Source organism: Aristolochia californica, unplaced genomic scaffold, assembly GCF_029961685.1.
Source record: "Aristolochia californica isolate CCGP_79_NKW_82.1479 unplaced genomic scaffold, dmAriCali1.0.hap1 SCAF_9, whole genome shotgun sequence".
NCBI lineage: Eukaryota > Viridiplantae > Streptophyta > Magnoliopsida > Piperales > Aristolochiaceae > Aristolochia > Aristolochia californica.
The window spans coordinates 35,795,020-35,809,393 of NW_027182290.1; the positions used below are offsets into that span (position 1 = coordinate 35,795,020).

The 14,374-nt window shown below is 40.9% G+C and overlaps 2 protein-coding genes, 1 long non-coding RNA gene and 2 other non-coding genes across 6 annotated transcripts; 2 read left to right on the forward strand and 3 right to left on the reverse strand.

Annotated features, from left to right (window-relative positions):
* The first annotated feature begins 3,499 nt into the window (after window positions 1–3,499).
* Window positions 3,500–8,166, forward strand: LOC137940312 (proline-rich receptor-like protein kinase PERK13). The gene is made up of 8 exons (XM_068785294.1): window positions 3,500–4,878; window positions 4,989–5,459; window positions 5,542–5,640; window positions 5,736–5,806; window positions 5,903–5,979; window positions 6,174–6,321; window positions 7,051–7,212; window positions 7,478–8,166. The coding sequence occupies exons 1-8, from the start codon at window positions 4,002–4,004 to the stop codon at window positions 7,832–7,834; spliced, it is 2,262 nt and encodes a 753-aa protein (XP_068641395.1). The 5' UTR covers window positions 3,500–4,001; the 3' UTR covers window positions 7,835–8,166.
* Window positions 8,167–10,018: 1,852 nt separating this feature from the next.
* On the forward strand, window positions 10,019–11,836 carry LOC137940544 (cinnamoyl-CoA reductase-like SNL6). Of its 2 annotated transcripts, XM_068785666.1 has the most exons (5): window positions 10,019–10,277; window positions 10,386–10,555; window positions 10,736–10,933; window positions 11,041–11,194; window positions 11,454–11,836. In XM_068785666.1, exons 1-5 carry the CDS (start codon window positions 10,019–10,021, stop codon window positions 11,735–11,737), a joined length of 1,065 nt encoding a protein of 354 aa, XP_068641767.1. In that variant the 3' UTR covers window positions 11,738–11,836. The 2 variants fall into 2 exon arrangements, with proteins under 2 accessions (XP_068641767.1, XP_068641766.1); XM_068785665.1 differs by having other exon boundaries at window positions 10,019–10,555.
* On the reverse strand, window positions 11,163–13,433 carry LOC137940547 (uncharacterized). Its single transcript, XR_011110332.1, has 3 exons — window positions 12,603–13,433; window positions 11,419–12,456; window positions 11,163–11,323 (listed from the first exon to the last, which is right to left on the reverse strand). It is a non-coding gene; the product is annotated as an uncharacterized lncRNA (long non-coding RNA).
* Window positions 13,126–13,222, reverse strand: LOC137942270 (small nucleolar RNA snoR1). The gene has a single exon (XR_011110514.1). It is a non-coding gene; the product is annotated as a small nucleolar RNA snoR1 (small nucleolar RNA).
* On the reverse strand, window positions 13,249–13,345 carry LOC137942271 (small nucleolar RNA snoR1). The gene has a single exon (XR_011110515.1). It is a non-coding gene; the product is annotated as a small nucleolar RNA snoR1 (small nucleolar RNA).
* Window positions 13,434–14,374: the final 941 nt, after the last annotated feature.

The following is a 14,374-nucleotide window of genomic DNA, read 5'->3' on the forward strand; positions in this document are numbered from 1 at the left end:
CGGAAGTTTTTCCTCCACCACACAAATCGACTTGAAAGTGAATGAAACAGGTAGCCCTTAGTATTAGCCATAGTTTATTAAAAAAAATAAAAAAAGGAAAAATAGAACAAAAGTTGTGCTCAAAGTCCCGAATCTTGAACCATTATGGATGAATCAAATTCCTTCCAAGAGAACTAAGAAACTTAAGACTTAAGAGATCAGTTAACTGAACTGCGGCAGCAGAAAATCATTCAACTAACAGGCTGGTACCAGTGAAAGCGAGCCATCGGAGGAAAGCAGCTTGTGTGCAAGAAAAAGTCTTATTATGTGTATTCTTTTTCTTTCTTTTTTCTTGAGACCTTGCTTTTGATTCCACATTGCTGGAGAATTCATTTATTTTGCAGAAGCTTCCGAAGAGGACGAAGAAGCAAACTGATTGAAGGACGTGTCCACTAAGATAAAGACGAGAAAAGAGAGATCAATGTCCCAGTCCAGATTTTTCGATGACGGATTTCACTAGTGAAAGGTTAGAAAAGACACTCAAGATTACTGAATGAATAAAGTCTACCTGCTACAGGCCTTTTCTAGTAACAGGCACCTGTTTTTTTTTTTTATTTGGCCAAAATGGAAAGAGCGAGTCTGATCTGATCCAACCTACCCTTAATAAATCTGAGTCAACTTCATTAAATTGTTTGGTCAATTCACCCTATTAAAAAACCCAGATTGAGATAATCTTTGCCCATCGGAGAAACCTAAGCTACTTGGGAGATAAGTAACATCCCTTTCAGCTTCAAAGCACCTTTCTTGTGTTACAGGGAAACCTTCATGGCCAAACATACCATTGAACTTTTTAGGTTGCAGGAGCCCACGGTGAGTTGGATTTGGTTTGACCTGACTTGAATCACTTTTAATCAGGTGGAGCCAATGCACCACCCAGTTAAAATAGCAGGCTTGAATTCGGATGTGTAGTTTTGGCTTGCTTTTAAGTGAACCTGATTAATAGAAAATTTTGTGAAAAATTAGGATTTTGTTAAACACATAAAACTGTATAAGAAAAAATCAACAGTTTCAAAATTTAGAGATATGAAAATTAATGATCAAATAAGTTTAATTAACTCTAGATAAAATGATTACTCTTACAATGAAAGTTTTATATTGAAGAATGCTTTATGCAAAGTAAATTCTATCGAAGTTATAACTGTATGCATAGATGGTTAGTGAAATGGATATAATATCTGATTGTGGTTCAGTGGAACTGGTTCAAGAAAAGGAAGAAGAACCAAGGGGGAAGGAGATAGCAAAAGACTGAAAGAAAGATTAAAACATAATCTGCTTTAAGAACCGTTGTTAAAAACATTTATTTTTAATACTGTTAGTTTCAAATGATGCGAAACATATTAAACCCATCCTTTTTGGGGGTCATGTCAAAGTTTTAGCTCCATAATGACATGAATCAATGGATTTCCTACAACACAAAGGCGCAAGAAATATAGTAAAAAGGACCTATCATTAGAAGGGAACAAATGATTTACACTCGTTTGGGTCATAAGAAATTATTGTTTTTGTTAGCGGTAGTGATGAATGATTATGAAGAATCAATCTCCAAGAGTGTAATTTGGCTACATGAGCATTAAAACAGTTTAGGTTTCATTATCGCTTTGTCAACTTCACCTGTTCAAATCCTGTAATTGTACATTTTACGCAATCCTCTCCATACTAACCTGCTGTCAGGAGTTAATTATTGTAATTATTGTTTTGTTCACAACAGATTGCAAAACTTTATGTTAAATAATAGTTCCACATGGATCAATGAGTACAAAAATCTTTAGTTTATTACTTGGTAAATGAGTTTCCTAAGTTGATTAGTCATTTTTGGATGAGCCTTGACTTAACTTTACATAGGTATGTACTCATATATGGATCTCTGTCCAAATTATATATATATATAGTCACAAAAGAAGGCTTATGTGAGGGAGAGTAACTTCCTAAGTTGGCTAGTTATTTTGACTTTGGACCCAATTTCACATAGATTTGTTGATTAGTCATTTTGAGATGAGCCTTAAATAGGCAAGGAAACCCTTTTAAACGATCATAAGAGATTGGAAGTGGCTTTATGTGAAAGTTTAAACTTCAGTAATGAACTTTTTTGACAAATCTAGTACAAGAATTGGTTTCTGCTTCATAATTCAACTATTAGATCGGGAAAAGTTGTATAGAAACTGTCAGATTAGATAGGTAGCACAAACCCATTGTCTCCAGTTGTGAGCTTCTCTTCTTTTTCGAATCAGAAGTATGTCAATTAAATCAGTTGCGAGCCTGCAATTCAGCTTCATTGAGGCGTATCTTCAAACACCGAGAAGTAACACGAAGAACAAAAACTATGAAACGTGAAAATAAGACACCCTGCATAAAATAAGCAATTTTTTTTATCATAGGATAAATGCCACCCCAACTGCCAAACACGAACGTGCTCCAGCTTGAAGCACATCTGCTCTGATCACATCCTGCCTCGTCGTGACACCTATTTTTTTTGTTAAGGAAGACCTGTTGCCACGTTCGATCAATCGGCATCCATTTTAAGTGCCGATAGGTGGCTGGATCCTAATCATCCTGAAATTATATTGGATTATTTATCAAAATTTCATTAATTTTTTTTAAAAAAATTAGAGTATAGATTCTAAAATGTCGAGATAGGAATTTATCTTCATCTAATTTCCATTCTCAGTTTAGAGGTTTAACAGAATTAGTGGATGGACACGTTTGGTTGAACTCAATTCAATTGACGAGTCTAACTCTCCTAACATTGATTAAATTACATCAAATTTTATTTAATTTAAAAAATCCCTCACATAAATTGCAATAATTCAAATAGTTTAGTTTAAAGTTTTAAACTTTGAATAGATTCACATAATTAATGGACCAATTAAAAGCAAGGTAATTAACTTTTAGGGTAATTTAGACCGTTCATTTATGTAGGTCAATTGTGAAATCAGAAAGAATTGATAAATTACATGACGCGTGTACGGCCAGGATAGAGAGAGAAAGGAATTAGGTTAATGATAAGCATGTTCAGGATTGCAGATTAGGTTTTTTGTTCACTCGGAGGAAATACATAAACATTCCATCTTTCCCGGGTGTTAAGCGCGGTTACCCAACTTCAACGCGCAATCATTCAAATTCCAACGACCAACGGCTGCTAACGAGTTTCGGTTCGAGGAATTCTATATTGCGCTTCGCGTGTAGAGATCCAACCGTTTCTTTCAGCCCAATAGGCAATACAACCAGCATTAGCAATTTAGGAATTAGGATTCATCTCCGCCAACGCAGCTGTGTGTTTTAGCATTACCGGTGCACGAAAACCTGTCGTTTACGAAAACCTGTCGTTTGAGCGGTGAGGCGAGGTTTTAGCCTTAAGGTCAGCTTGTGGGAGAAAAAAAGCAGCAGCTGCTGCAATGGCCGCTACTATTGGAAAGAATAGAGAAAAATGGACGACTTGTGGGAAGGAAGCGAGAGGGATCTGATGGTTTTCCTTTCAGAGGAAAAACCTTGAGTACAACTTTGAAACCGTTTGACGCTTCGTTGCTTCTCTAATATTGGCATCAGTGTGACATTTTAGAAGTGAATTCGTCCAATTTGCGGGATTTCTTTGCCGAAATCTTTTTCCATTTCGACGGACGGAAGCCATCCGTGAAATGCAGCTTGATTTGATGGCATTATGAAGTAAATGCTGCAAATGCAGGGTAAGCCAATCGTTTTTCTGCTTCGTCGAATGGTTGGATTTCTCGTACTTTCTTACCTTCCTGTTGGGTGCTGGTCAGATGACTGCGGCGAGGGAGAATTGATCGTGTATCTTTCAGACTACTCCGTCTATTCCTTTTCTGATGCTGATGGAATTCATTCTTTGGAGGTGCAATCGAAGTTCATCAGATGTTTCTGACAGAAAATTAGGGATGCTAAGGAGAGAAGGGAACGGTTTCTTATTGTGTAGGGGTCATTGCTTATTCCGATAGAAGAAAACGATCATGGATGTTTTTGATTCAGCACCATCACCCGATTCTGCTTCTGCAGAATCAGACGAAACTTCAAACAACACCGCTCCTCCAAATGAAAGCCCTCCTGCCCCAGCACAAGAAAATCTGGAACCAACTGGGTCCCCTCCGGCACCTCCAACATCACTAACCACACCAAATTTAAGCACACCTGATGCTTCTAATTCTAAATCTCCTACAGGGGCCTCACCACCAGAAGGTTCTTCTTTGCCGCCTCCGGTCGTTTCAAACACTAAACCACCCCCTCCACCAGCCGATTCTGCACCATCTTTGCTAGTGCCACCGCAACCCTCACATGTTTCTCCCCCTCTTACTCCTAGCAAAAAACATCCTCCACCCCCATCACCCGGCTTGCCTCCATCAAAAAATTCAAGTTCATCTTCAGATCCTGCTCCTATTCCTTCACAAACTCCTCCTCAACCGACCCCAGGGTCCCAAGATCCATCATCTCTGCCACCACAAACTTCTAGGACAGAACCAAATATTCCAGCCATTCAATCTCCTTCATTGCCTGATTCACCACCAGCACATCCACCTCCCAAGAACACCCCCAAGTCCGGGGTTACTCCTGTTCCATCCAATCCCACTACACAGACGTCAAAAACTCCTAATCGTGTTCCACCAGTTGATGATCCTTCGAGACGCTCTGGTTCCAAATCATCTCACTCCACACCATTACATGATTCACCTGATTCAACCAAAACTGGAGAGGCTATAGTGGGATTTGTTGTGGCAGGAGCGTTGCTAGTAGTTCTTGCTGTTGTCCTCTTCGCGGTGAAAAGGCACAAGAAGAAAAAACATTCTGCTGCTTTCTTTAACCACTACAAACCTACTCCAACCTACCATTCAGGTAAAACAGAAATCTCAGAACTGACCTTTGTAGCAAATGTAAATAACTGTGTGCATATTTCATTCGCTACTCCTATATCTTATTTCTATCTTAATTCTTCTCTGTTCTAGATTCATATTATAATACACCACCACTTCCCCCGAGAGGAGTTTCTGCTAGATCAGACTCTTACTATGGTCCACCGCATTCAACTATTGGAAATGGGTATGGAAGTCAGAGAACAGCACATGGACATAATCCTGGTGGAGGAGATCCAAGTACACTTGGGAGTTCAAAATCATCCTTCACCTATGAAGAGCTGATGAATGTAACAAATGGATTTTCACGAGAGAATGTGATAGGTGAAGGTGGGTTTGGATGTGTATACAAGGGTAAGTTGCTAGATGGGAGAGAAGTGGCTGTGAAACAGCTGAAGGCAGGCAGTGGACAAGGAGAGCGGGAATTTATGGCAGAAGTCGAAATAATTAGTCGTGTGCACCACCGGCATTTGGTCTCATTGGTGGGATACTGCATAGCTGAGCATCATAGACTACTTGTATATGAATTCGTTCCAAATGGCACCCTGGAGGAACATTTGCATGGTATGCTGAGTACAAATGTCATTTTACCATTGCTTTGAAAATTGGTATTTACCTGATTTACTACATGAGAACTTGAACACAGTTGGTGGAGCAGGCAGAGGAGAGCATGTGATGGAATGGTCAAAGAGGATGAAAATTGCTATTGGTTCTGCTAAAGGATTGGCATATCTGCATGAAGACTGTATGTGGTTTTTCAATAACACCCTCCATCACTCAGTAAGAAACAGCGATATGTTTTGATCATATTTGCTGCTTGCATTCTAAATCTTCTTCCAGGTCATCCTCGCATTATCCATCGAGATATCAAGTCAGCAAACATTCTTTTGGATAACTATTTTGAAGCACAGGCATGGACATACAACTTTATTAAGTGAACTCACCAGCTATGTTTTTCCAAATGTCGAATATGTTCTTTAATGTAAAACCAGCTGTTTGTGCTCTAGGTTGCTGATTTTGGGCTTGCTAAACTAACCAATGATACTTGCACACATGTGTCAACTCGAGTTATGGGGACATTTGGGTATGTTATCACTTCATTCAAAATTTGGTCTGGTCGCCGTTGTTCTTTCCCTGCCATCCTCTGTATCATCTTTATGTACTTGGATCATATACTTGAACCTTACTTATTTAGGATAAGGTTATGATATTGATGAATGTATGAGTGAAGATGATTCGCTGATTTTCCTTGTGACTTCATGTTGTTTTGATGTTCAGGTACATGGCTCCAGAATATGCATCAAGTGGCAAGTTGACAGACAGATCTGATGTGTTTTCATTTGGAGTTGTGCTTCTTGAGATTGTCACTGGACGTAAACCAGTGGATGCCTCCCAGCCTTTGGGTGAAGAAAGCTTAGTTGAATGGGTAGGTCAAGCAGGGAAAATTGTCTGTTCATTGTTAAGAAGATGCTCATCCTATCTTCCATTCAACCTTTTGTAGGAAACTGAAGACGAAAGGAATGATCACATAAGGTGTTGAGCTTAAATGCATTCTTTTCCATGCCTAAATGCTACTTATGTCCAGTTCTACTCTTGATTTGAGACCATTCTATTAAGAACCTGATAAACGAAGATCCATATAATCATTGTTTAAACATGCATAAATAATAGGCCTCACTTCTTGATCTCTATTTGTTGGTTATTTGTGTCTTTATCATTTATCTACTGCAGATTGGAATATACTAAGACTGATAAAGCAAGTTATCCAGAAGCAACTCATCTGAGAACAAGCACGATTATTGTTGCAAAAATTGCTGGTCATATCCCACATAGTTGCTCGAATCCTCAGTTTCTTTTGATTTCAATTCCAACAAAGACTTTACTAGATCCTTAAACATTAAATGCTGTTCTTGATATGCCGAGTGGTTTACATGCTAATGGCAAACGTAACTGGAAGAAGACTCCAGTTATAATGATCATGAAAATCTTTGTGTATGAATGCCTCTATTATGGCATTACCAAGATTTGTCCATATCTATAATTTGTCCACCTTTACTGGAGGTGCTTAAGTCTTCCATATTATATACTTCATGCTGCCCATTAGGCCAAAATTTCCTTCTGTATGTCGGCATTGACATTGTCATGGCTTCTGCAGGCTCGGCCCCTCCTCATAGAAGCACTTGAAACTGGGAATTTCGAAGCACTAGTTGATCCAAGGCTCGGAAACAATTACGACCATAATGAGATGATCAGAATGATAGAGGCAGCAGCGGCATGTGTTCGTCATTCAGCCCAGAAGCGACCCCGGATGATGAAGGTAATAAAGATACACATCACCTAAGAAGATTTATAAGATTACACTAAAGAATATTCATTTTATGAAGTAGATTTCAATGGAAGAAACTTTGCTAGCCAGGTTTGCTATCCTTATTCTATTTCATCATATTAGGGGGGAGCCTTTAATGACAATCACGATGGAAGTAACAATTCCAGGAATAAATACAAAGAACAGAGACGCACTTTTCGCCCTTGTAATATAGAAGGATCATACGATTTTCTACTATTAACCGTTTGTCCCTCAGGTGGTAAGAGCACTGGACAACGACGGAGAAATGTTATGTGATCTCACAAACGGTGTAAAAGTCGGCCAGAGCACTGTCTTCCAGTCCAGCCAGTACCCCAACTCGGAACTCCAAAGATTCAGGCGAATGGCTTTCGGCAGTGGAGAAAGTTCCGAATTCGGTAATTCTGGAGAGTACGAACAGAGAAGCTCCTCGTACAGTGGGGAGAATCATTCCAGAGATACAGGGCCGAGACCAGGCCCTGCATGGAAGTCTGATGGACCTTCTTCAGGAGAGTACCAAAGCAGCAATGACTCGGAGACTCCATGCATGAAGCCGGTGAGGAATGAGCGAGGCAATCGGAACAGTTACATGTGATTTGTTGAGAGATAAATCTGAACCTCGTTGCCTCGCCTTGAACAATAGTAGATTACTACTCTAGAGAAGGCATAATATGGATCCACCCAGGTTGGCAACCATGAATTGTTTGATAAATGAACAGGGGATGACAGCCTCATACAAATATGAATAGAGTGAGTCTTTGTTCATCTGTAACATCATTCGTCCTACTGACCTGATTTTGGTTTCTAAAGGCCTCAAAGCAAAGCCTATTTAAGCTTTTCCAGGAGGTATTTATGCAGGCCATTCTAACTTATTGTTACAGGTATTTATTTTTTCTTCTTATCCAGAACTCCATGTAGAAAATCCTATTTGAGACCATTCTTACTAATTTTTCAGAATTTTTGCTCAGAAAAAAGGATACTTGTTTGGACCTCTAAACAAATTGCAGCAATTTTGCCACGCTGGACGACCAAGTTTGCCCTATGGGTTTATGTCATGAACCATTTCCCCATCATATTTGGATTAAACCATTTAATTGCGTACTTTATATTTTTTTACACTATGTGGTTATCATTAATGGTTATTTTAATCATTTAATGTGAAATAAAGGCAATGGCACTGATGTAAATTTAATACCATGTGTGACAAAGGCTGCATTAGACTCTTACCTGCTCCTACTTCACTGAGGTTGAAAGCTTCCGAGATGAACTTTTAAGTTAAAACGATATTGTTTTTACTGTTGCCTTAGGGTTTATTTGCTAGTTAGGGGTGGGTGTCAGGTAGGGTTTCATGGGAACCTGACCCGAAATCCCCTGGTCAGTGTTTCGGGTTTTCCCCGTGGGACAGACGAGGTGGGAAAAAAACCATTGGATTTCGGAGGATTTTCCCAAATCCGACCTGCGGGAACGAGACAAGATGTAAAACGAACTAGGGAAGGGTGGGGGATGAGTCGGGTTCAAATCAGGTTTACAAGGACGGTTGTGGGGATGATGTTCGAGTCACAGTCGGGTTTGACATTTCTGATTTTTTGGGTTCGAGTTATGGGGTCGTGTTCAGGTTTTGAAGAAACCTAACCTCGACGTGACCCATTCCCACCCCTATCATTAGCTAAGGGGCCTTCCTTTGAATTTTCCTGTGGGTTGATCCTCCGAATGTGCTTGGTTTGAGTCATCAATAGGCAGGGGCGGGCCAACCAAAGTGAGAGAAAAAATGAGTGTGTGGATAATGGAGTAACAAATCAATTGAGAGAAATTTCAAATTTTAATACAATGTTAAATTTTGTCATAAAAGATTATATTTTAGTATTTAACAAGAAGAAATTGTTAGATATTTGGAGAGGCAGAGAGGGCCAAACTCTCCCTAATCCACCCTAAATAGAAATCTTACGTGGTGGAGGGGACCCTTTTGATTTCAGCCCTATAAAGCAAAGAAAAGGGGTGTAGGAGGCCCTTCATCTTCTCCACTTCTAAGTGGCATGGGAAAAGTCACTGGTTTTAGCCAGAAAAACCATGTAGCTCTAACGCATTCTGTAGTTTATAATAGTTCCGCCGATCGCATAATAATAGAAAAACAAATTAAAACAGATTCTCAGATAATAGTTTCTCTTTTTCATAGTCTTCATAATCTTCGATCCGGACAGCGGCAATAGGCTGTAATGTCCATTAGTTAAAAAGAAGGTGACAGTAACTACGAGGACGATTGCTGCGGAAAGCTACATCTTTCTTGTCGACGTCGCTTTATAATCTGATTAAAGCATGTCCAGCCCAAGAAAGAAGAGAAACTCGTTACTTGTTTCTGGTTTGAATGGGGGTTGGTCCTCCACGAGGATTGTTAGTACCAGTGAAATGGGTGGACAGCGATGATGACAGAAGAAGAGAGTTTGATTATGACGCAGTGACGTGAGGATTCATGTGGGCCAAGCCTATGGTTTCTTTCTCTCTCAAAACATAATGGGCTCCGTGGTAGTTGTCTTTTGCTCCCGAGGAATTTGCAGCGCTTGAGCTGGAGGTCCCTTCTGCATGACCTCCGTAAATTTTGCAGTGAACAACGTAGTGTTGGTCGTCTCTGCAATCTTTTTCTTGTTCTTCATCCTGGTCCATGCCATGTTTGAATCGTAGCCTTTGACCAGCGGAATCGCCGAGCTCCTATATATTCATCCACTCCACGCGTCTGTGCATCTCTCCCGTTCATTCCGTGATACTCTTTGAGCTGTTGGAGACGATGGGGGTCGTACGGACGGCGGAGCGCCGGAAGGCAGAGTTGGAGGAACTTCATCGGGAGATCGTGAGAACCATTTCTCTTACCACCAAGGGAGGGAAATGGAAAAAAGAAGGCCACGATAACTTCGTTATAGAAGAACCAGCTGAGGAGAACAACAAACTGGTCTGTGTGACTAGTGGGATTTCACTTTTGGGCTTCGCCATCGTCAATCGACTTCTGAGTCGTGGCTATTTAGTTCGAATTGTCCTTGAAAGCCAAGGTAGTCCCTTTCATTTTTCCGTTCTTTCCAAATACCAGCTGTTAATAACAAACAGAAGCCACCTGCTAAAAGTGTGGATTGGTTTTATATATTCTATGATTGCCGTAGAGGATTTGGAGAGGCTGGGAGAAATGGGAGCTGGTGAAAACTGCAAGAGGATTTCGGTGATGATGGCCCAATTGACAAACTTGGAGAGCTTGTGCGAAGTATTCAGTGGCTGCAGTGGCGTATTTCACACCTCCTCCTATGTCGACCCTGCCGGTCTATCTGGTTACTCGGTAAAGCTAATATTGCTTTCCATTTTGCCTAGCCAGGAAGGGTAGTTGAATTCAGCGGGCCTTCCATGGATGCATGTGACCGGTGTTGCAGTGTACACGGCTACCCATCTCGTGGCACAGTGAGGTCCGGGACTGCAAACTAATTAAAACTTTCTCGTATAATTTGTCTTTCTTGAGCAGAAACACATGGCTGACCTGGAGTGCACTGCTGCGGAGAAAATGATCGAGGCCTGTGCAAGAACCGAATCGGTCAGAAGATGCGTCTTTACATCTTCTCTTCTTGCCTGTGTCTGGCAAGCCAATGACAATCACCTGGACCGCCCTCGTCTCTTGGATGAAAGCTGCTGGAGTGATGAAACCCTTTGTAGAGACAAGAAGGTAAAACCAGTGACACAAATTGGATTAACGAAATAACAAGGATTTGAGGCCACAATTCGATTAACCAGATTGTAATCGTTCATTGCACTGTTGTTTATGGGAATCAGCTGTGGCTTGCTCTTGGTAAGACCAAGGCGGAGAGAGCTGTCTGGAGAATCGCACAGGAAGGAGATGTGAAACTTACCACCATATGCCCTGCCCTCGTCACCTGTCCCCAATTGTCTCACAGAAATTCCACTGCCACTATCGCCTATCTCAAAGGTACCCTCGACAAGCCCCTCGATCATTTCTCAATTTCCTTGAAGAAAACCATGAATTTCTTTCTTTCGCATTCAGTAGTTGTGCGTATCCATAGAAGAAAGATTTTGGTACGGGCATTTCATCAAACAGCTGCATGTTACGATCGTTAGAATAGATATCAACTTGACAATCGATGCAGAAACTGTTGATTGTTCCAAGTAGGTAGCCGAGCATGCAGAAGATACCTTTTTTATCCCCTTCCACTCATCTTCTTCAACAGGGGCGAAAGAGATGTACCGGAAAAGATCGCTGGCGACGGTGAGTGTCGATCTGGTGGCAGAGGCGCACGTACGTGTGTACGAAACTCAGGGAGCATGCGGAAGGTTCATCTGCTATGAACGTGTGATCGACCGAGAGGAAGACGCAGCCCAATTGGTGCCGCAGATCGCGACGGCGGAGAGCGTCGGCACCCAAACGTCCGTCGAGTCTGAGCCACCTTTGGAGCTCAGCAATTCTAAACTGTATCGTTTGATGTGCCCATTGTCAAGCTGCAAGAAGCCTTGAGCCAATGACGACCCTAATTTTAGTGCTTTCGGATTCTCCCGCTTTTGTTGTCATGGTAGAACCTTTTGTAATAATTTGTAGGGCCGATTCTAGAAGTTCGATTTGCTTTCCTTTTTTTCCGAAATCTTATTCAAATAGTTGGCCTTAAAACAGGGATTTATAATTTGATCCTTGGAATGCTAAATTCAGATCTTCAAATGAATCAACCACATTGTTAACTCATTGGGATGGCAGAGTAAGTTGATTTACTCCAAAGAGGGGACAACTGAGTCGTGGCTATTCAGTTCGACCAACTGGCTATTCAGTCTGACTTAAGGTCGTTAAATATTTACGCAATTCTATAGAGACATTTTGCCTGCAATTAACTGCCTGAAAACATTACTTCTTTTTAGATCAATGAGTTTTTTTTGTTATTTCCCAGCATTTATGCGACTAGTTATAGAAGTAAAGAGTTGTTTCTCAAAGAGATGAGCAGTGACAAGCAATCTCACCTCCTCCCATGGCTTTATTCCTCTCCAATGTACCGTTGGGTAGGAACTCCATTTAAGAGCTTCGACTAGTTGTGAGATGCCCCAAATGATAAACAGCTCAGAAATTGTAGTTAATTCAATATTGCCTGGAATATTTCATGCCAATCCGCCCCCCGCAACGACATTAATCTCCTCTGCATGCGCAAATCAGATGTTCTTGTCCATTTGAAGTTCGATTTTACAATTAAGCTATAGTTGAAGTCAATGCAGTGACATAGGACGAATTACACAACGAAAAGTAGGAAAACAAAAAGCTGTACTTCAGAAGTTGAAAACTAATTTCGCCAAAAGTGAAATACGAAAACAGGTAGACACTGAAATTTTAAAACTCTTACCCTAAAGCATCAGAGATCTGCTAGCAACCCAACATTCAGAAGTTAATGTCCCCTCTGATTGAGAGTAAACTGTTGCGTTTCGGCTCTATAGCACAGAAATAGTGGCAAATGTGACCCCAGAGAAGTGAGAACAGATCATTCACAATCTCTGACTCTCCCTTGGCCCTTATTCTTCTCTCAATATTTATAATTATTCACAGTTATTCCGCTCACATTCCTTGTGATTTACCAAGCAAAATAGTAGATCTTTCCAAGTAAAACAGTGGCCATATCTAAACAAAACATCACCAAAAGTCACAGGCGAGTACGAAACTAGAGAAATCTTGACAGGCAAAAAAAAATAAAAGAGAGAGATAGAGGAGATCTATCAAATCCAGAAGTATGGCAAAAATGATCAAATATAATGGACATAAACCAGGGAAAAGGTTAAACACGATTTATCTAGCACTGAATGAACCGGCTGCAATTGAAAGGGGAAAAATCCAAAAAATAAAAGAATACTTCTAAAACACACGAAGAGAATGGCTCAGATAGTTGCTTTCTTTGCTCAAGGAAGAGCTCTGCAAAGAACCCTTCTCATACAAGAGGTGTCAGAAAAGAAGCACTAAATCATCTTCGCCCTAGAACGATCTAAACGAGTGAGAATGGCTCAGATAGTTGCTTTCTTTGCTCAAGGAAGAGCTCTGCAAAGAACCCTTCTCATACAAGAGGTGTCAGAAAAGAAGCACTATATCATCTTCGCCCTAAAGCAAACCAAAAATTACTCATAAGCGGAGGACGCAGGGGAAGAGTTCGCCCGCAGCAGCTATCGGCATCAGACGCCCCTGCGACTCCATTTAGGGTTTTCTGTCAATAGGGTCTCGTGGTAGGAGCAGATTTATAGGGGCTGTCTCAAGGATTAGAACTCTGGTTGAAGAATTCAAAATTGGGCTCAATCGCTACCACGAGTCCACAACAATAACTTATAAAAAGTACAATAACTTTCTGGCCTAAGTGTTACGGGGACTAAGCCCACTGCATGCCCATTGGGCCCGTGATCCATTTGAGGATACATAGAGAGAGTTCTTGTCCAAGCCCTCTATGATGGCCCAACCCATGTGTTAGAATGAGGGATCTCTAGAAGGTTCTATACATACACCAAGTTGGGTTTGGTATATGTACTTGGGCATACACTTTAGTATTGTATATAAGAGTCTAGAAAGGCCCATAGCTAGATGGTAGTGAAATAGTCTAGAAGAATCCAAATCATTGGATCAATGACAAATGTATACAATCTAGAATATTCATTACTCTCCCTCAAAATTATAAATAGGGGAAAGTCTCTCATTTGTACACAACTCATCGGAGTGCAATACAATTTCACTTAAGCAAGTCCCTTGAGTCCTCTTAAGTTCTCTCATGGCTAAGCAAAGGAGTTGCGACCCCGTGACATTTGGTATCATAGTTTCGGTTCGAGAGGGAGAATTGCTGAGGATTGTTGCTACATCATGGCTAGTAATTCTCAAGTGACCAACGTGGTGGTGGAGGGCCAGTCTTCAAAGTCGAAGAGAGATAGGTCAAGGGATCGAAGTCGAGAATCGATCTTGGATGCTCGAATCTCTATATTGGAGACTCGGCTCGATAAGTTCGAACAAACTCTCTCTGAGTGTTTAAACAAGTCGAATGCTTTTGTAGATGCTTTGCATAATCTTAAAGCCGACATGCGAAGTGTGGTAGGGATTTTTAAAACCTTGGGTGAAAAGACGACAGAGAAGGTCGAAAGTATGTCGAAA

What these genes read in the sequence shown, in the direction of transcription:
- LOC137940312 (XM_068785294.1), top strand. Translation starts at nt 4,002, where the DNA reads ATGGATGTTTTTGATTCAGCACCATCACCCGATTCTGCTTCTGCAGAA. An exon ending in CCTGGAGGAACATTTGCATG is followed by an intron (nt 5,460 to 5,541) that starts GTATGCTGAGTA and finishes ACTTGAACACAG; the next exon opens with TTGGTGGAGCAGGCAGAGGA. An exon ending in GGCATATCTGCATGAAGACT is followed by an intron (nt 5,641 to 5,735) that starts GTATGTGGTTTT and finishes ATCTTCTTCCAG; the next exon opens with GTCATCCTCGCATTATCCAT.
- LOC137940544 (XM_068785665.1), top strand. Translation starts at nt 10,019, where the DNA reads ATGGGGGTCGTACGGACGGCGGAGCGCCGGAAGGCAGAGTTGGAGGAA. An exon ending in CCCTTTGTAGAGACAAGAAG is followed by an intron (nt 10,934 to 11,040) that starts GTAAAACCAGTG and finishes TATGGGAATCAG; the next exon opens with CTGTGGCTTGCTCTTGGTAA. An exon ending in CACTATCGCCTATCTCAAAG is followed by an intron (nt 11,195 to 11,453) that starts GTACCCTCGACA and finishes CTTCTTCAACAG; the next exon opens with GGGCGAAAGAGATGTACCGG.